This window comes from Fringilla coelebs (genome assembly GCF_963513975.1).
Source record: "Fringilla coelebs genome assembly, chromosome: 25".
Taxonomy (NCBI): Eukaryota; Metazoa; Chordata; class Aves; order Passeriformes; family Fringillidae; genus Fringilla; species Fringilla coelebs.
The window spans coordinates 1,389,290-1,410,354 of record NC_140051.1 but is presented as its reverse complement, the minus strand read 5'-3'; the positions used below and the strand labels follow the sequence as shown (position 1 = coordinate 1,410,354).

Sequence of the window (21,065 nt, the reverse complement as noted above, 5' to 3'; positions counted from 1 at the left end):
GGAGTTTTCATTGTTATCTTTTAGCCTTCTGTCTGGATCCTTTCTCTATTCTTTAGTGTAGTACAGCATTTTTTCATCTAATATAACATTATAAAATAATAAGTCAGCCTTGTAAGAGCATGGAGTCAGATTCATCATTCCTCCCAATGACAGGGGACCCAGTGCTCTGCCTTGATTTCCTCTCAAAGTCACAGACTGGAAAAACATTGGTCACATTTTCTGCTTTTCTGACACAAAATCCGTGCTGGAGCTGGGATAGTTTGAGTGGAGCCATGGAAGGGAGGGGGTTGAGCTGGAGGTTTGTGGCCCTCGATGTCTTGGTGGGAGTGGGCATCTCCAACCTGCTGCTCTCAGCAGCCGGAAGTTAATTAATATTGCTTTTCCATTTGCTGAGCTACCTTTGATGCCAGCTCTTTCTTCCTCACAAGGCATCCTGGAAAATGGGAACACAAAGTCCTTTTTGCCCTTCCATGGCCGTTAACCTTGTGCTGTCTGGCTGTTTTTTCTGAGTTAGGGTGGAAAATGCTGCTGTCCTGGGTGCTCTGTGTGTGATGCTTGGCTCAGGTTTGTGTGGGATTTTTGGAGAACTTCATTTGGGTGAAAGAGATCAGGGTTGGAATCCCGTGCTGTGAGTGCCTGACTTGCAGGCACAAAGAAATTGGGTTTAATTTCACTGAAATTGGGTTCAATGTCACTGGGATAAAGGCAGTTTCTCGGCTGCCCTGACCAGTCAGAATCCAGATTATCCACAGTGAATTTTGGGGCTGAACTGAGCCGTTCCTGGCAGGTTTTGCCTTTATTCCTTTCTGGATCCTTTGAAGGAGCAGATCAGCAGAGTGGTGCTTTCTGACCTTAAAATTCCTGGTTTAGGAGGGCAGGAACCCCATGCATGTGTAATTCAGGAAACTGGCAGCAATCCCAGTGTTCATGGACAGTTACAAGGGATTATTTCATGTGCTTGCTGGGCAGGGCATGAAGGGAAGAGCGCTGAAGATGTTTTCCTTTTTATTTTTCTATAAGGAGTGTTCAGTTCTCCACTTTTATTGCCACTGAAGAATGTCAGGGACATTGCTCATCCTGTCAGGATTTTCTGCTGCAGCCTAGACCTGCTCTTTGTCCTTTCTGGCCTTATTTGCCCCAGTTTCCACCAGTATTGTTGTTATTATAAACCAAGAAAGTTGCATTTACCTTTTACTGTCCATTCAGTCAGAGAAACTCAGTAGTTTTGATTTGTGTGGGGTTTTTTTCCTGATCTGTGTTGATAGGGGAGGGTTTTTATATTCAAGTTTTCTGAGGGAAAAGGTGACATCCTGAACTCTGGTTTTTGGGAGATGGTGAGAAAAGGACCTTGCAAATAACCAGAGGAACGTGGATAACAAAGAGCACAGTTTATTATTTAATGGGAGTTGTTGGGAAGAAGGTGTTCCAGTTTCATCCCTTCCAGAAATGGTTTCGTGCTGCCTGTCCACACATTTGAAGGGCAATATTGTGCTGTCCCAAATGAAGGTGTAGAATGAGGGAAATTCAGGTGTAGAATGAGGGAAATTCAGGTGTAGCATGAAGGATTTTTACATTTCCAGCCTGCAGCCCTTCTTTTGCTCCTGGAGGGTTCCTTTTGCTGGGTGTTTGCTGTGAGCAGCAGGAATTAAAGATGCTGAGCACGTGGGGCCTGAGGCCCCTGCCCTGACTGCAGCCAAACCCAGGGAGAGCAAAGCTCTGAGGGATGGAAATCAGAAAATCAGAAAATCAGAACGTGGCACTGAAGGGATAAAGGAGCCAGCTCTGAGCTGTGTTTGTGCCCTGTGGGTTTGGTCTGTGGCAGAAGATGAATCTCTGTGGGTGCCTTCTTCATTTTATTGGGGGTTTCAGAGTGTCAGGCACCCAGCAGCAGCAGGAGTCTGGTTCCCTTCTCTTCCATTTTCCTTCTATCCTGGATTTTACTGCAGAAGGAGAGCTGTGAAAATCCAGTTGTGTTTGGAGATCACTGGAGAGAGAGGTGTGAAAATCCAGTGAAAATCCAGTTGTGTTTGGAGATCACTGGAGATTTTATCTTGGTGCTTTCTTGCAAAAATAGAATTTAGTATAATTTAATTAAATTAAATGATAAAGTTAATAAAATTTAGGAAATTCTTGCAAATCTTGGAGTAAATTCTTGCAAGTAGGAGTAAGTCATCCAGTTGTGTTTGGAGATCACTGGAGATTTTATCTTGGTGCTTTCTTGGAGTAAATCCTTGCAAATCTTGGAGCAAATTCTTGGAAATCTTGGAGTAAATTCTTGCAAGTAGGAGTAAGTCATTTCAAGGAATGTCTTGCTTGTAGAGACCAAGGGAGGTTCAGAGCTGAGCCCCTGACAGTTCTCTTAAATTTTGGGGCACAAAAGCTCAGCTGAAGACTCCTTTGTCTGCCTGGCATGGCTGATGAGCTGCAGTGATTGCAGTTCCTGTGTTTGTGGACTCTCCCTGGGTTTCCAGGAGCCTCCCCAGAGGGCAGGGATGAAGGATGGAGCTTTTCTGGGCAGTGTTTATCCTGTCACTCACAGCTGATGCTCCAGGCCTTGGGACCCCCTGGCTGGGCTCAGATTCTTTTTGTTCCTCCCTTGGCATCCCCTGTTTTTGAGCTCCTGTGAGTGATGTCTAAATCTGGGGTTGTGTGAACTGTTCTGTTCTTGGAGGGGCTCTGATTTATTGTGCCAGAGCTGAAGGGGTGCTGGGCAGCAGGGAGCAGTGAACAAGCTCAGCTCTCTCTTGCCTGGAGGGATTTTTGGTTCCCATGCTTGCTGAGCAAATAGGGCATTGGATTAGCATGTTGTTCTTCCCAGCCTCCTGGTTTGGTTGTAGGAATATTCCAGTTTTTGTTAATTATTCTGATGATGTTCTGGAGGTTCTTAACACGCACTGGAAATGTCACTGCCAATTCCAGGGGCACTGGAGAGAGGATCAGGGAAAAGAATGAGAAATCATTCTTACCTTTGCTTGGAGAGAGGATCAGGGAAAAGGATGAGAAATCATTCTTACCTTTGCTCGTTGTACCTGTTGTTGTGAACTTGTGGGATGTGTTATGGGGATTTGTTTACCCAAGGGTGGTTTCTTAATTAACCAGTGGTGATGGTGTTTGGGCTGGAGGACCAATTAGGTCTGGTTGTGTTGTGTTTATAGGAGTAAAGGGTTTTTAAATAAAAATAGAGATGGGTTGGTTTGCTGTGAACCATGGAGTTCATACTGATTATTGCCCCTGGCAGCAGCACTTGGGGATCAGATCTGGGGCTGGGGGGGAGCAGGGATTGCTGCCCCTGAGGAAGAGGAGCAGCTCCTGCCCAGCAGGAATTCTGTGTCCCCTGCAGGATGCTCAGCACCCTGCAAGAGCAGCCTTGAGTCCTGAGCTTTTACAGATCCTGCTTTCCTGCTCTGCTCCAAGTTCTTCCCTGTCACCCACCCAGATTTCTCTGTAGCTTGCTTGGTTTTTAATTAAAGTTGTCCATTTTCTGATTTAATGGCTCCATAAAGCATCCTGGCTTACCCTGCCCCAGGTAAATGAAAATATTTGCTGTGGTAAATAGGACTATTAGTTTTATGATCCATAGCAATAAAAAGCTTTTATCAAGAATGTCATCAAAAGAGGCATAAAATTGTGTTCCATGTAAAAACACTGAGATGTCTGGGAAGTTTTACTGCAATTCATAAATTTCTGTAGGAAAAGGTGTTAATAGGATCATTTTTTGCCGTGCCTTGTGGTCATTTAAAAATTAAAAGCTCTTGTGAGCAGCTCTTGTACAAGGGAAGGACGGGGTCACAGTGTGGACATAATTGGAATTATTCCCTTTTCCCTGCACAGATCCCCCACATCAGCTGGGCCGTGTCACTCTGTTCAGGAGCAGAATAATTCTGCCTGAAATGCAGCAGAGGAGGAACCTCTCCCAGCTCCCTGCCTGTGTTTCTGTGCTGCCACAGCTGCCTGGGCCCTGATTTCAGCTGGCTGGCCGAGCACAGCCTTCCCTGGCACTCTGCAGGACCCCAGGGATGGGTGGCTTTGGCTGGGAGAGCCCCCCTGTCCCCTGGGGGGTCTGTGGGGTGAGACCCCCGGGCCAGGGGGGTTCCTCAGTGCCCAGCCCGGGCTGTTGGATGGAATAATTTGAATTATGCTGGCTCTGGAAGTGACCAGCAGCTGGTTTCCTGGCAGCAGGGGGTGAACTGCCCTTCTGCCAGCCCAGCATCCACCAGGTGCTGCTGGAAATGGGGAATTCCAGTGGAAATGGGGATTTTCATCCTCTGGAGCGGGCAGGGCAGACAGAGCTTTGCTCAGGAGCAGAGCTCCCCTGGCTCTGGGCTGCTGTGCCAGAGCTGAGTACTTCCCAAATTCCCCTGGGGGTTTGGGGTGCAGGGCAGGGGATGCTCCCCCTGTGCCTGCTGCACATCCTGGGGCGCTCAGCACCCCACACCCAGGGCCAGATGGGTCTGGGGTCTTCATTTGGGGTGTCCCTCCTCTGGAAGGGGCTTTGGGCACACATTTCTTTATTTTGGGGTGTTCCTGCCCTGGAGGTGAATTTGGGCACACATTTCTTTATTTTGGGGTGTTCCTTCTCTGGAAGTGGCTTTGGGCACACATTTCTTTATTTTGGGATGTTCCTGTCCTGGAGGTGAATTTGGGCACACATTTCTTTATTTTGGGGTGTCCCTCCCCTTTGGGCACACCTTTATTTTGAGATGTCCCTCCCCTGAAGGTGGCTTTGGTGTCTTTATTTTGGGTATTCCCCCCTTGAAAATGGCTTTGGGGAGATCTTTATTTTGGGATTCCTGCCCTGAAGGTGAATTTGGTGTCTTTATTTTGTTGTGTCCCTCCCCTGGAGGTGAATTTGGGCACACATTTCTTTATTTTGGGGTGTTCCTGCCCTGGAGGTGAATTTGGGCACACATTTCTTTATTTTGGGGCATCCCTCCCCTTTGGGCACACCTTTATTTTGGGGTGTCCCTCCCCTGGAGGTGAATTTGGTGTCTTTATTTTGGGTGTTCCTCCCCTGAAGGTGAATTTGGGCACACCTTTCTTTATTTTTGAGATGTCCCTCCCCTGAAGGTGAATTTGGTGTCTTTATTTTGTGGTGTCCCTCCCCCGGAGGTGGATTTGGGCACACCTTTCTTTATTTTGTGGTGTCCCTCCCCTTTGGGCACACCTTTATTTTGGGGTGTCCCTCCCCTGGAGGTGAATTTGGGCACACATCTCTTTATTTTGAGGTGTTCCTCCCCTTTGGGCACACCTTTATTTTGGGGTTTCCCTCCCCTTTGGGCACACCTTTATTTTGGGGTGTCCCTCCCCTTTGGGCACACCTTTATTTTGTGGTGTCCCTCCCCTGGAGGTGAATTTGGGCACACCTTTCTGCGTTTCGGGGTGCTCTGTGCTGCTCCTGCCGGCTCTCCAGGATCTGCCATTCCCCCCGGGACTCCTCCATCCCCTCCTCCCGCTCCTGGCAGATTTAGGGAGCGGTTGCCATGGCGACGGGGCAGGAATTGCATCCGCAGCCCAGCTGGGATCAATCCCAGCTGCTGCCTCCTCCTCCTCCCGAGCACTCAGCGGATTTTTAATAAAGTGACCGTGCACAGGAGCCTTGTCTTTGTCTTGTTAAGCCTTTGTTGTGCATTAAACCCCCGGGGCTTTCTCCATAATCTGCTTGGCTCACGGGCTCTGCAGATCGAGCTGTGCCCGGTCCATCCCGGAGATGTTTCGTTCCTGATGGGTTTTATTTCTGGAATTGGGTTTAATTGGTGAATCCTTGCTAGGAATGAGGGAAATTAAAGGTACAGCCCGTGAGAATGGAGCCAGGGCTTTGGTCACAGCTGAATTCGTCCTTGCTGGGCTTTGTTTGCCCTGATACTTTGGATGTTTTCATTCTGGGTTTTCATTCTGGATTTTTGGGATTCTGGGTTTTCTCCGGGCTTTGTTGCAGTAATGCATCGTTACCTGGGTTACCTGTGACAGGATCCCTGCTCCTGAGGACACCCTCTGAGGCAAACCCCATCCAAATTCCCTCCTGGGCTCAGAGGGAGAGCCCTTAGAACGGAGTTTAGCCCTTAGAACTGGGTTTAGCCCTTAGAACTGGGTTTAGCCCTTGATGGGAGCTGCAGTGTGGGCGCATCCCTGGGGATGTGGGTGTGGGTGAGGATTCCAGGAGGATTTCAGTCCTTGCTGTGGGACCCCAGGTCAGTGCTGAGCTGCTGGGGCTGGAAAGGAGCAGCGGTTCTGTGGGGAGGGAGGGATGTGAGGGGCTGAACTCCATTAGTCTGAGGGAATAGAAGCCCGCAGTAAATCCCTAATTTGGTTTATTTAAGTGTTCCAGGGCATTCCTCTTGTGGAGCCAGGGCAGTGTGAGCACTCATTCCTGTTCCAGGTGTGTCACCTTTGGAATTTGGCCAGCCACAGACCCAATTCCCAGTAATTTACTTTATTTACTTTATTTCCTGCCCAGGTACAGCCTCTTGCCTTAAGCTCAGTCGGAGCCCAGCCTCCCTGCCTATTACCAAAACCACGGCTTAATTTGAGCTCATTTCTTTTGTTGAGATGCAAAACTAATTATATTGAACTACAGATGAACAGGAAGTTGCATTAGCAAATTTGTTGTCTTTTTTTTTTTAATCAATGGGGAATTATTCAGCATTTTTTGGGGGCTGGGGAACTTTATAACCAGATAAAAGATATGGGGGAGGGCAGAGCTATAAAAAGTGTTATTGTGTGATTATGAAGAGGCCTTTTAATGCAGTTATTATGTGATGCTAAAAAGGCCTTTATTGCTTGAAGTTGGAAGCAGAATACAAATGGGCTCGCAGTGTCTATTAAACGAAGAGTGGAAAAAATAGTCCCCATTTCCCTGAGCTGCAAAGCAAAAATAACGATTAAACAGTGATTAAAAGCAGCAGTGCTGGCTTTGTTTGGGAGCTCACAGCCCGGGCTGAGGGTGGGGATGGTTGCTGAGATTGCAGGTGTGAAAAAGGCCAATCACTTGTTTGTAAAATTTTTAGAGTTTAATAGTAATGAAATGGTTATAAAAAGAGCAATATAATTAGAATAATGAAAATTTGGACAATTTGGATGAGGACAATAGGAGACAATAAAAACAAAGAGTTATGGACAGTCAGGTCCCCCTTTCTGGGCAAAATAAGCCCGAAAAAGGCCCCAGGTTAACAGAGGATGAACCCTTAAAAGCAGCAGCCTGTTGCATATTCACACACCTCACACATGGTGCATCAATTCCATTCACACACAGGATTCTGGCTGGGCAGTGCCAGCTTCTTCCTCTGAGTCCTGACAGCATCTTCAGGGCTGAGTGAGGCTGGAAGAGGTTCGTTTCTTCTGATAATGGGGCAATAAATTCTTTTTCTCTGAAAGATTCAGGTGTCCTGTGGCTGCTAGCTCGGTGCAAGTACCTCATTCCTCTCTTTATAAAAAGTATCTTACACAGCACAGTTTCTATCTTAACATTATAACCTAAAACTATATATAACCTAAAACTCATAACCTAATCACACCTAATAACCTTATAACCTTGACTTACAACCTAAAACTATACATAACCTAAAACTCAACCTAATCATACCTAATAACCTTATAGCATTGACTTATCACCTAAAACTACATCTAACACACTACTTCAGAGAATTAACGCAATATAACTTTCTGACACATATAATATAAACACATAACATATAATATACATAAAATAACACACAACACATATAATATTCATTTGAATATTTGTGAAAAGCCAGTCATAAAATGCCCATTTTTCACAGCAGGCACAGCCCCTTGTTCTGGGCACCTGTTTGTCCAGGTGCCAGTGGCAGCAAGCCCTGCTGGAGCTGCTCCTGCTCAGGAATCCCTGATCTCAGCTGCTGTGCTTCCCCACCGAGGGCAGGCAGGGCTCCAGCTCAGCCTGACCCCCAGCCCACGGGGGAGTGTTGGCACACACAGCCAGCTTTCATTCCTGAAGCAGCACTTGTTTCTATAACCCCAGGTGTGCTTGGCAGCTGGAATAATGCCTCTGTGGTCTGGAGGTAAAATTAGCTGCTCTGGGAGGGAGATTTGCAGCTTTGCATGCGCTACATGAAAGCACAGAGGGTGTTTTCCAAGGAAAACCTGTTCTGGCGTCCTCAAATTCAACTTGACCCGGGCTTGTTAGGCCACAGATCTGCTGTGGAATTAAGCTATAGCTGGAGGAGAGCCAGAATCCAATTACATTTTCTGCCTAATGGGTCATAATTTATGCAATGAAGAAGGAGGCAGGGATGATGCTGGGGGAAAAGGGCACTGGGCCTGCGTGGGTGTGCACTGGGAGGGGCTGCTGGTAAATGGGAATGGACAGGGCAGGGGTGCTGCCCTTTGGGGCTTAAAACCTTGTTCTGGTGTTTAAAACCTTGTTCTGGTGCTTAAAACCTTTTTCTGGTGTTTAAAACCTTGTTATGGTGTTTTAAACCTTGTTCTGGTGTTTAGAACCTTTTTTTGTGTTTAAAACCTTGTTCTGGTGTTTAGAACCTTTTTTTGTGTTTAAAACCTTGTCCTGGTGTTTAGAACCTTTTTTTTTGTGTCTAAAACCTTGTTCTGGTGTTTAGAACCTTTTTTTGTGTTTAAAACCTTGTTCTGGTGCTTAAAACCCCTCTCTTGTTTAAAACCCCTCTCTCTTGTTTAAAACCTTCCTCTGGTGTTTAAAACCAGCAGTTCAGATCAGAACAGAGGTGTCCTCCTGGTCTGTAAATTGAATGAGGGATCCATGGGGATTGTGAGGCTGGCAAAGGGTTTTTGCTGGAGCCCACAGCTCGTGTCTGACCGTGCTCATTCCCTTCCCAGCTTCTCTCCAAGTGGACATTGTTCCGAGCCAGGGGGAGATCAGCGTTGGAGAATCCAAGTTCTTCTTATGTCAAGGTGGGCTCCTGGGTTCATTGATTCACTTACAAGGGAGACAGACCCTGCTGGGATGGTGCTGCTGCTGTGGGGTCACTCAGAGCCTCAGCAGTGGGGTTTGGGGCAGACCCTGGGCTTTGGGGCAGACCCTGGGCTTTGGGCTTTGGGGTGATGCAAGGCTGGGCTGTGTCACTGTGCTCTGGGGTCACTCAGAGCCTCAGCAGTGGGGTTTGGGACATGCAGGGCTGGTTGTCTCACTGTGCTGTGGGCTCAGTCAGACCCTGGGGTTGGGGCCATGCAGGGCTGGGCTGTCCCACTCTGCTGTTTGCTGCTGTGGGGTCAGTCAGACGCTCAGTGGTGGGGTTTGGGGTGATGCAGGGCTGGGCTGTGTCGCTGAGCTGTGGGGTCAGTCAGATGCTCAGCAGTGGGGTTTGGGGCAGATCCTGGGCTGTGGGACAGACCCTGGGCTTTGGGGCAGACCCTGGGCTTTGGGGCAGACGCTCAGTGGTGGGGTTTGGGGTGATGCAGGGCTGGGCTGTGTCACTGTGCTGTTTGCTGCTGTGGGGTCACTCAGAGCCTCAGCAGTGGGGTTTGGGGCAGATCCCAGGCTTTGGGACAGACCCTGGGACTTTGGGGCAGACCCTGGGCTTTGGGGCAGACGCTCAGTGGTGGGGTTTGGGGTGATGCAGGGCTGGGCTGTGTCACTGAGCTGTGGGGTCAGTCAGATGCTCAGCAGTGCGGTTTGGGGCAGTCCCTGGCCTTTGGGGCAGTCCCTGGGCTTTGGGGCAGTCCCTGGGCTTTGGGGCAGACCCGGGGCTTTGGGGCAGACCCTGGGCTTTGGGGCAGACCCGGGGCTTTGGGGCAGACCCGGGGCTTTGGGGCAGACCCTGGGCTTTGGGGCAGACCCGGGGCTTTGGGGCAGACCCGGGGCTTTGGGGCAGACCCTGGGCTTTGGGGCAGACCCGGGGCTTTGGGGCAGACCCTCAGCAGTGGGATTTGGGGCAGTCCCTGGCCTTTGGGGCAGACCCGGGGCTTTGGGGCAGACCCTCAGCAGTGGGATTTGGGGCAGTCCCTGGCCTTTGGGGCAGTCCCTGGCCTTTGGGGCAGACCCTGTCCTTTGTGTCCATGCCCTCCTGGCTGTCTCACGCTGCTGTCCCCGCAGTGGCGGGCGAGGCCAGGTCCAAGGACATCTCGTGGTTCTCCCCGAACGGGGAGCGGCTGAGCCCGGGCCAGCAGCGCATCTCGGTGGTGCGCAACGATGACTCCTCCTCCACGCTCACCATCTACAACGCCAACATCGACGACGCCGGCATCTACAAGTGTGTGGTCAGCAGCCCCGAGGAGGGCGACTCCGAGGCCACTGTCAACGTCAAGATTTTCCGTAAGGCAGCCCCTCCTGGCTCTTGTCTCGCCCCTCTGGCTCTTTCCTTATGCCCCTGGCTCTTTTCTTGTCCCTCCCTGTTCTTTCCTTGCCCCTTTGCTCTTTCCTTGCCCTCCTGTGGTGTTTTCTGAGACTCCCGCCTTTGGAAGGAACAGAGGAATTGAGAATCTGACTCCATGTTCTCAGAAGGCTGATTTATCATTTTATGATATGATATTATATTAAAGAGTGCTATACTAAAAGTACACTAAAGAATAGAGGAAGGATACAGACAGAAGGTTTAACAAGACACTGATAAAAATCCTGTGACTCTCTCCAGAGTCCTGACACAGCCTGGCTGTGATTGGCCATTGAGTAAAAACAATTCACATGTTGGATAAACAACCTCCAACCATATCCCAAAGCAGCAAACACAGGAGAAGCAATCAGATAATTATTGTTTTCCTTTTTCTCTGAGGCTTCTCACCTTCCCAGGAGAAAATCCTGAGCGAGGGGATTTTTCCAAAAAATGTGACAGTGACACCCCCCTGGCTTCTTCCTTGTCCCCCTGGCTCCTTCCTTGCTCCCCTGGCTCTTTCCTTGTCCCCCTGGTGTTGTGGTGAGGGTCCCCAGGACGAGGTGAGAGATGAGAATTGACTCCAAGTTCTCAGAAGGCTGATAAGATATGATATGATATGATATGATATGATATGATATGATATGATATGATATGATACGATATTAAAAGAATTTATATACTAAAACTATACTAAACTAAAAGTCTAAAGTTCAGAGCCTTTCTCTAAACTATAGAGAACAGATATATCAGGAGGTTAGAGAAGAGTGACCCATGACAGACTCAGAGAATCTGACACAGCTGGCTGGGATTGGTCATTAAATTAAAAAATTCACATGCTGGGTAAACAATTCTCCAAGTCACATCCCAAAGTAGCAAAACAGGGAGAAGCTGAAGCTTCCCAGCTTCTTAGGAGAAGGAATCTTGGCGAAGGGATTTTTCATAAAATGTCAGGGTGACAGACATGCCGTGGGCAGGGATTCACTCAGACCTTGATCCTCCCTCAGGAGCAAGGAGGTCTCTGGGATTTGGGGGTTCTCTGCTCCCCTGGGCTGGAGGCAGGAGCACAGGAAGCTGCAGTGACCTTGTCCTTTGCTGTTCTCCAGAAAAGCTGATGTTCAAGAACGCTCCCACCCCCCAGGAGTTCAAGGAAGGGGACGACGCCGTGATCGTGTGTGACGTGGTCAGCTCGCTGCCCCCCACCATCATCTGGAAGCACAAGGGCAGGGATGTCATCCTGAAGAAGGATGGTAAGGGCTTGCTTCTCGTCCATCTGCCTCCCACACAGGATGCTGATGGTCACAAGGGATGGGGAAGCAGCCTGTGCCTGACCCGAGGCCATGGGGTGGGATTTTGGTCACCCCAGGTGCTGGGGTTTGCCAGGGCAGGGCAGTCACCTTCCCACTGAAATGCCACCAGGCTTTGGCACCAAAATCAGCCAAGGAGTGCTGGGAAAAAAATACAGCTGAAAGAAAGAAAAGCTGGGTGTTGTGACACCTCCACCTTCCTGAGGGAACGTGGCTGAAAGCTCCTGGCAAGAACATTTCCCTTTCTTCCCAAGTGCTCCAGGCAGCCGTGTCCAGAGGGGCTGGCACAGGCCCTGACCCCGGCTGAGCAGGATTCCCACACCTGGCACACAGGTGGTGAGGCTGCAGCCCTTGGGCAGGGGGATGAGTCCCACACTGCTCCCTGGCTGATGTGAGGCAGTGCAAACGTGTCTGTGGGACCTCCTGATGGGGCTGAACCCCCTTCTGCTGTGGCTCAGGCTGGGAGCACAGAGCCTCCCCAGGGAGGAGAATCTGAGGCTGAAAATCCTGCTGTTGAGATAGAAACAGTTTGATAAAGCAAAGCAAAGCAAACCAAGGAGTTCCTTCAGTGCCCCCCATCGTTCAGCCAGGTCTGCTGTGTCCCCCTGGGTCTGCTCACCTCCCTGAGCACAGCCCCAGGGCAGGGCAGAGGCAGATCCAGCTCCAGCAGCATCTCCATCTCTGCTGGGGAGGGAGAGGAGAGGCTGAGGGAGAGGGAGAAGGAGAGGAGAGGCTGGAGTGAGCTTCCCTTGCCTTTCTTTGTGCTTTGCAGTGCGCTTCATCGTCCTGTCCAACAACTACCTGCAGATCCGGGGCATCAAGAAGACAGATGAGGGCACCTACAGGTGTGAGGGGAGGATCCTGGCCCGTGGGGAGATCAACTTCAAGGACATCCAGGTCATCGTCAACGGTGAGGGGCTCAGGGCAGCACCTCGCCCCAGGCTGCTGCAGGAGGTGCTGCCTCTCATTCACACCATCCTCTTCCTCTGCTGTGTCCATTAAAAATGTCCCTGGGACGCAGGGAGTGTTTGCCAGGAGGTGTTTACAGGGAAATAGCACCTGGAGGAACCTGAAGGTTAGAGTGAGGAGCTGAGCTTGGTGGTTCTGGCCACCACAGTGATTCCTTTGTGTCTCCCCACCCACTGCCCTTTCTCCCCCGTGCTGATGGCTTTGGCCATGCCTCAGACTCTCTGATCAAACCCTGCAGGTGGTGCTGACGGGGTTTTTGGGGGAGTGGTGCCACCAGAGGTGTGCAGGAGCTCCCGTGGCTCACACCTTTGTCCTGTCCAGCTCACCCTGGCTCTGCTCTCTTGCAGTGCCTCCCTCTGTGCGTGCCAGGCAGAGCACCATGAATGCCACTGCCAACCTCAGCCAGTCTGTCACCCTGGCCTGTGATGCTGATGGCTTCCCCGAGCCCACCGTGTCCTGGACAAAGTAAGATGCTGTGTCAGGGTCCTGCTGGCCTGGGGGAGCTGAGGGAGGGGAGTGCTCTGGCTGGGATGAGCTGATTTTGCTCACAGGAGTGGCCTCGTCATGGGGCTGAGGTCACCTTGTTGTATTTTCTGGGACCCCCAGAGAAAGGAGGGAATGGTGAGTCTGACCCCATGTTCTCAGAAGGCTAATTTATTATTTTATGATCTATATTATATTAAAGAATGCTGTACTAAACTGTACTAAAGGATACAGACAGAAGGCTAAAAAGATACCAATGAAAAACTCATGACTCCTTCCAGAGTCCCGACACAGCCTGGCTGTGATTGGTCATTAAGTCAAAACAATTCACAGGTTGGATAAACAATCTCCAACCACATTCCAAGGCAGCAAAACATGGGAGAAACAAATCAGATAATTATTGTTTTCCTTTTCCTCTGAGGCTTCTCAGCTTCCCAGGAGAAGAAATCCTGGGCAAGGAGATTTTCCAGAAAATGTGACAGTGACGCCACCTTCTGCTGTGGGTTAGGCAGGGAGCACAGAGCCCACCCAGGGAGGGGAATCTGAGGGTGAAAATCCTGTTGGTTGAGATAAAAACAGTTTGATAAAGCAAAGCAAACCAAGGGCTGCCTTCAGTGCCCCCCACTGTTAGCTGTGTCCCCTCCCAGCTCCCTGCATTGCCCTGCTAGGTGTGAGTCCCACTCCAGGGACTCTGTTCTTGCAGTTCTGCAGCCTTTGGTGAAGGTTAGGAGCACAAGTGGACCTGGAAAAGCTGATGGCAGTTTGGAGTGGTGCAAGAAACCACCTTTGGTGGGGTGACAGCTCAGTGCTGTGCCAGGAGGTGGGGGCTGCAGCTGCCAAGGGCACTGGGGCAGGAAGGGTGGGAATGGGTCCCCAGTGAGCTCTGGAGCCCAGGAGAAGGAGCTGGTCCCTCCAGGAAGGGATGGGAATGGGTCTCCAGTGAGCTCTGGAGCCCACAGGGACAGGAGAAGGGGCTGGTCCCTCCAGGAAGGGGTGGGAAGGGGTCTCCAGTGAGCTCTGGAGCCCACGGGGACTGGAGAAGGGGCTGGTCCCTCTAGGAAGGGGTGGGAAGGGGTCTCCAGTGAGCTCTGGAGCCCAGAAGGGGCTGGTCCCTCTAGGAAGGGTGGGAATGGGTCCCCAGTGAGCTCTGGAGCCCAGGAGAAGGGGCTGGTCCCTCTGAGCTGCAGTGCAATAACTGCATGGACAGGCCTGGGCTGGGTCTGCCCCCACAGCCCCGTGTGCTCTGTGCCCCCAGGGATGGAGAGCCCGTGGAGGAGGTGGAGGAGGAGGACAAATACAGCTTCAACTCGGATGGCTCCGAGCTGGTCATCCACAGGGTGGACAAGAGCGACGAGGCCGAGTACATCTGCATTGCTGAGAACAAGGCTGGAGAGGCTGATGCCACCATCCACCTCAAAGTCTTTGGTAACAGCCCCTGGCAGCCCAGCTGGGAGCTGGGGGAGCTCTTGGTCCCAGTTAACGCTGCCATCCTGGGTGTGTTGGGGGAGCCCATCCCAGCTCCTGTCTGCTCAAACACAGGCAGGGCTGGTGGGTCAGTGCCACAGCCTGCTGGAAATGTCCTCCAGGATGTTTCCTGGAGTCCTGATGCACCAAAGCTGCTGTTTGAAAGGGTTTTAGCACTGGAGTGGGGCTTGCTGCAGCCTGGACAGGGAGGTGAGCTCCTCCCCACCACTGTGGGAGTGACCTCGGGCTTGAAGGGGTGAATCAGGAGCTTTCCTGCCTCCCAGGAGTCTGGAATTGTTGAGGAATATGGAATTCCTCCTGCCTGGTGTGCAGCCACCTGCCCGAGCTGCTTGGCCAAGGGCTGATTTGGGGCAGGGAGGTGGAAGGGGAGCTGGCAATCCCAGGGGTGAGCTTTGTACCCTCTGACCTGGCTCCTCCTCGGAGCCTCAGCTGTGACAATGAGCACAAGGGGTTTTCCAGGTCCTTCCCTGGTGCAGGAGTGCCCTGGTGAAAGTCCCTGTGCCCCTTCCCAGCTGGCAGGAGATGGTCCCAGCTCTCCCCAGTGCCAGGCAGGCTGCACCCTGAGCCAGGCCTCCTCTTCCTTCTCCTCCCCAGCCAAACCCAAAATCACCTACGTGGAGAACAAGACAGCCATGGAGCTGGAGGATCAGATCACGCTGACCTGCGAGGCCTCGGGGGACCCCATCCCCTCCATCACCTGGAGAACGTCCAGCAGGAACATCAGCAGCGAGGAGAAGGTAAAGGGACAGCCCTGCCCAGGCTGGGCTCACACTGCCCTGCCCTTCCTGCCCTGCCCTGCCCTGCCCTTCCTGCCCTGCCCAGGCTGGGCTCACACTGCCCTGCCCTCCCTGCCCTGCCCTGCCCTCCCTGTCCTGCCCAGGCTGGGCTCACACTGCCCTGCCCTCTCTGCCCTTCCTGCCCTTCCTGCCCTGCCCAGGCTGGGCTCACACTGCCCTGCCCTGCCCTGCCCTGCCCTGCCCTCCCTGCCCTGCCCTGCCCTGCCCTGCCCTGGGCCTGCGTGGGGAGCTGAGCTATGCTGTGCTGGGGGGCATGGGGGGACTGTGCTGCTGCTGGGGCACTGCCACACCTGGGCCACACCTGGGCCACTGCCACCTGTACCACACCTGGGGCACTGCCACACCTGGGGCATTGCCACCTGGGCCACACCTGGGGCACACCTGGGCCACACCTGGGGCACTGCCACACCTGGGCCACACCTGGGGCACTGCCACACCTGGGGCACATCTGGGGCATTGCCACACCTGGGGCATTGCCACCTGTGCCACACCTGGGGCACTGCCACCTGTGCCACTCCTGGAGCATTGCCATACCTGGAGCAGTGTCATAGGTACCACACTTGGGGCAGTGCCACACCTGGGGCAGCACCATAGGTGCCACACCTGGAGCAGTGCCGCACCTGGGGCACACCTGGAGCAGTGCCATAGGTGCCACACCTGGGGCAGTGCCACACCTGGGGCAGTGCCACACCTGGGGCAGTGCCACACCTGGAGCAGTGCCACACGTGCCACACCTGGGGCAGTTCCACACCTGGAGCAGTGCCACACGTGCCACACCTGGGGCAGTGCCATAGGTACCACACCTGGGGCAGTGCCACATGTGCCCTCCTATGAGAGCCCCCTGGGCTCTGCGCAGCTGGGGAGTCCTTCTGCAATTCCTGCTGTGTTCAGTGGGGGGAATTCAACTGGGGAGCCCCCAAAGCCTGTTCAGAGCAGTTCCTCCAGCTGCAGGGAACATCTGGCGGGGGGATGAGCCCCCTGAGGCCAGAGCTGGCCGTGCTGGGCAGGTGGCAGGTGAGGGCTGCTCCCTCTCCAGGAGCCACAGTGAGCCTGTCCCTCCCTCCTCCGTGCTGCCCTCTGCACATCCCCCAGGCACAAAAGCCTGCCTGCCTTTTGTGCTCACCTGTTCTGTTGGTCCCATCGACGCCATCCTGTTCTTAAAAGGCAAAAATAATTAGCAGTTTTTTTTCTTCTTGAAAGAGGGTGCTGGTGTTGTTGTTGGTGACAGCTCCTTTAATCAGAGCAGGCTGGGTGTGCTGCTGCACTGGAGATGTTTCATGAGTGATCAGGAGGCAGAATTTGGAGCCAGAGAACGCCTAGACAGAAGCAGGAGTGAGGAGTTGTTGCTAATTAATAATCTCCTAATAAGAGGATGCTTCAGGGCTCAGCTGCCTTGGCCATGCCAGGGGCTCTGGCTCAGTGTGGAGGCAGCAGGTGACACTCTGAAAGTCTTGGAGCAACAGAGGTGTCCACTGTCACTTGTCCCCACAGCTGCTGTCCTGCCCTGCAGCTCCTAAATGAGCTTTTTTAATTGCCCCCATGATGTCAGCCCCTCCCCACGTTGTCCATGTGTAACTTTATTAATCAGGGTGCCAGAGTTCTCCAGCTTCAGCTCTTTCTCAGCATCTCTGGGATCCCAGGGCTGCTGTGAATCCCTGCAATGTTCAGGGCATGTTTCCAGTGCCTGCAGAAGCTGCAGCCTGGCGGGGGCACCTGCTGGGGCAGGGTTGGGGTTATTTATTCAGGGGTTTGTCTCTGCTAGGGAGCCCTGGGAGGCACCAAGGGCTCCGGAGCTGCTGGCTCTGGAGTTTGGATCCCAGCCAGGGGCAGGCTTGGCAGGGAGGGGAGTGCAGAAGCTGAATCAGTGGTGGAGGAGCTCCCCCTCTGCAGCCCAGTGAAGCCATCACAGCTCAGTGCAAAACTGCTAACTCATTTTTGCTGGTTTTTGAGACTCTGCTTGATGCTCTCAGGTGGGTGATCCATAGCAAGGGGAATGTTCACTGTTCGTGCTCTGCCATTGGAGATGGGGGAAGAGCCAAGGTTTGAGGTGCTGCCATGTGTTCATGGGCTGGTTCAAACCTTCAGGGCAAACATTATTTGATCACATCTCATGCACTTTCTAGGCTGGATTACTGTGTGTGTGTGTGTGTGTGTGTGTGCATTTTGTTTTGGTTTGTCTTGTACTTCTCTCATTCTCTCTCTTGTGCTCCAAGTTGAGGGAAACGTTTCAGATGTCCAGAAAATCCTGAGGTCAGAACAGCTCTATAAATACTCTACTAGACATTCTATTAGAATATTTAATTCTGTTAAATATTCTGTTACAAATGCATATATTCAGTTTATTCTCCACTTTCTTTCTCCGGGACAGCACAGGGGAGTGGATGGTCTTTGGTGCAGGACAAACAATGCTCTTTTTAGAATTATCAAGCCAACTTTTGAACATTTCTGTTATCCAGGTACTTGGATGCCTCTCTCTTGCTTTGTGTTGTTTGCTCTTGTAATCATGCCTCAGTGCAGGTTTTTAGAGGTGTAGAGATGCCTTAACTCCCCCAACATTCTGGAAAATGCCCCAAAGGAAAAGGCAGGTTCAGCTCAGCCGTGTCTCCTGGCAGATTTTGGGCTGTCCCAGCCTGTGAGGGCTCAGGGAGCAGCTGTGGGGACATTGTGGGTTTGTCACCCAGCTGTGGGGATGGCAGGGGAAATCTCTGCAGGTCCCTGATCCTTCATCAGGGCTGGATCTCCTGGGAGCTGCTCCCCTGCTCACCATTCCCTGCAGGGCAGAAAGCAAGGGAGCCTCTCCTCCCCAAGGGAGTGGAGAGCAGAGGGATCAGCTCTGGTTTCTCCCTCCTGCATCCCAAACTCAGTTTAACCCCTGTGCTGTCCCTGGGCCTTCCCCCAGGGCTGCCCACAGGGCTCCCTGTTCCTGCAGCAGGAAAATGCAGATTTCTGCATGGATCTGAGTTCAGGTGTGTGCCAGGTGAATTCCTGGAAACAGCCCAGCCCATCCTTCCTCTGCCCTGCAGCCTCTCTCAGCTCTGTGCTGCTGGCAGCCAAAGCAGATGGAGGAGTTTTCCATAATTTAGGGATCTGAAGGTGCACAGGGCCTTGGATTCCCCCTCATTCCTGCCTGGTGCTGGGGGAGCTGCTCTGCCTCTGTCTGGCTGAGGAAGAGTTAGTCTGGGATTCTCTCTTTTCTCTGCACAAAAGATAAAAGTTTATATTTTTTCTTTTGTGTTGACTTAACTTCAGGTTAAAACCCTTAAGATAAACATAGGTGGAAACGAAACCACAAATGAGCAAGGAATCAGCCCAGCTTGCTGCTGTAGGCTGCAGACACTGTTTCATAGTGCAGACACGATTTCATTTTCACTGTGTCACAGCACAGGCAGAATCCAGTGTGGTCACATGAGCAAGAACAGACTCAAAATCAGGTTATTGTGTCCTACAGTATTTCATCTCTCAGGGTAATTTTGACATCTCCAGGCTGGCCTCAGCATTGGTGAGAAACCCTGAACCATGGAATCACAGGATGGTTTGGGTTGGGAGGGACTTCAAAGGCCATTTAGTCTCCCTGCAAGGAGAAGGGACATCTGCAATTCCCCTGGGGTGGGGAATGTGGCTTTGCCTCTTTCCCCCTCCCCAGGGTCACTGCAGAGAAACTCTGAGCCTTGGGGAATGGGCTCTTTGCCTTCTTCACCCTGCTCCAGTTGACAGCCAGGGATGGGAAGTGTCTCCCTGTGCTGAGAATGCAGAGAGCAGTGAGCAGGAGGGCAGGGGGCTCACAGGGACATCCCTGGGGCTGGACAAAGGAATCTCCTGCATTGCTGGCCTCCTGCTCAGCTTTCAGGCAGGATAAATGCACCCAGAAACCAGCAGCTCTGGGCAGTGTCCCAGCCCTGCAGGCTGTGCCAGTGACAGCCAGCCCAGTGCTGTCCCCAGAGGCATTTCAGAGAGGTGTGTGTCCCATCTGTGCCATCTCAGTCTCGGTTCCCTGGCAGCAGTTTCTGCTCCTCATTCCCTGAGCCTCCATCTCCATCCCTGTCACCCGTGTGTGCTGTGGCACCCCCACAATGTCACTGTGCCCCACAGCCAGCAGTGCCACCCTGGCTCTCAGGCTGGCAGGTGATTCCTGACTGCTGAACAGGTCACAGAGAGCTGAAATATAAATTACAGGGGGAATGGAGCCACAGGGGCTGTGAGCCACAGGGAGCGTGCTCCTTGCTGCCCTCTCTGAGTGGGAAATATTTGCTGTAAGGAGGGTTTGGGATGTTTCACTGCTGTGGGGCCAGGGGCTGCCTCCCTGAGCACAGGGAGCTGCAGCTGGGGCTGCTCCTCCTGCTGGCACAGCCTGCATGGAACCAGGCCTCCAAATGCATGATGAGCACGTTAATCAGCGTTAATTAATCGGTGTGGGGTGGCAGACAGACCAGGGGCACGGCACTGGGTCTGTCCTCTGCAGTTGAGTGGCCAGAGGTGTGTAGGAAAGGTGAGAGGTGACAGAGGAAACTGTCCCTGATGTAATCAATCAGTGCCATCGGCCTTTTTTGGCCATTCAAAGCTGAAATGGTGAATTCCAGCCTAAAACTGATGGGAAAGGGAAGCTGTGATCCCCCACCCCACACACAGGAGATGTTCAGCTTGGAGCCTGCATGTGCACGCAGCTCAATGTGCTGCAGACACTGGTACCTGAAAGCAACCTTTGACAAACTTTTATTGCTTTTTTTCTGTCGTTGTTGTTGTGTTCTATATCTGTTCTCTCCAGGCTTCGTGGACCCGGCCCGAGAAACAAGAGGTATCAGATTCCCAGAGCTTTAGCAAAACTTCTTTAGGTCGTTGGTGTTTGGTTTCTCTTCTAAGCATTACAGATTAACAAATCTCTAGTGCAGTAACCAACTAAACAAGCATTAATCCGACCCAGTTAAATGCCAGTGCGTACCAGAAGCAGCTTCTAGAGGTAGAAATTGCTTGGCATGTAGTGATGCAATTTTTGGATGAGCAAAGTGGCTGTGTTGGGAGTGAGGAACTCTGCTCGTCACTCGAAAATTAAAGGAAAGGCAATTAAAATGTGAAATGCTCTTTTCACCATTTTTTTTTTCTATGCTGCCAGTGTGAATCATCCTCTCTTTCAGAGAGGGAAGAATTAGCACCAACCTGTATTTTGGGAAAATCATTTTTTCCCCAGGAGAGCCTCCTCTGCTCCAGCCAACTCACCTGTTTGCTCATGGCACTCCTTCAGTTTGACCTTCTGTGCAAAGGAAACTGCATCCTGCTGCATTTCCAGACCAGTGCAGAGAAACCTCGCACGAGGGGCATTTCTCCAGAAAATGCTCCAAGTTGCTCAGTTATTTTCATTTGTCTTTGGTCTGCAAGGGCCAGTGAGGGGGAGGTGGGATAATGCAGGGACTGGGGTTGGTGCAAATGGGGTTTGATTTTATTTCACATTCAGTTCTGTGCTATAATAATAATAATAATAATAATAATAATAATAATGCAGCTGATTTGTAGCCCTCCTGCTTCAAAATGGACCAGAAGGAAAGTTCCCAAGCAAATAACAGGGGTCAGGTGGAGAACAAAATGAGCTGTCAGAACTGGGTGACTCGGATTTGTATTTTTAGGATCAACTTTGCAGAGGCTCTGATTTTGTAAATCATTTCGAAGCCGTCCTAAATCCCAGAGACTGAGCAAAGTGAAGCTGTAACTTGAGCACC

The 21,065-nt window shown here is 51.8% G+C and overlaps 1 protein-coding gene across 2 annotated transcripts in view; it reads left to right on the top strand.

The window, feature by feature from the left end:
* NCAM1 (neural cell adhesion molecule 1) overlaps nucleotides 1–21,065 on the top strand; it is a gene marked incomplete at its 3' end in the record, with an annotated part of 88,792 nt that overhangs the window by 34,815 nt on the left and 32,912 nt on the right. For both annotated transcript variants that reach the window (XM_084221498.1, XM_084221499.1), the window contains exons 2-9: nucleotides 8,827–8,901; nucleotides 10,043–10,261; nucleotides 11,423–11,566; nucleotides 12,396–12,533; nucleotides 12,940–13,057; nucleotides 14,331–14,500; nucleotides 15,155–15,297; nucleotides 20,120–20,149. In XM_084221498.1, the coding sequence (XP_084077624.1) occupies nucleotides 8,827–8,901; nucleotides 10,043–10,261; nucleotides 11,423–11,566; nucleotides 12,396–12,533; nucleotides 12,940–13,057; nucleotides 14,331–14,500; nucleotides 15,155–15,297; nucleotides 20,120–20,149 (1,037 nt within the window). The remainder of the gene's footprint in view (nucleotides 1–8,826; nucleotides 8,902–10,042; nucleotides 10,262–11,422; nucleotides 11,567–12,395; nucleotides 12,534–12,939; nucleotides 13,058–14,330; nucleotides 14,501–15,154; nucleotides 15,298–20,119; nucleotides 20,150–21,065) is intronic.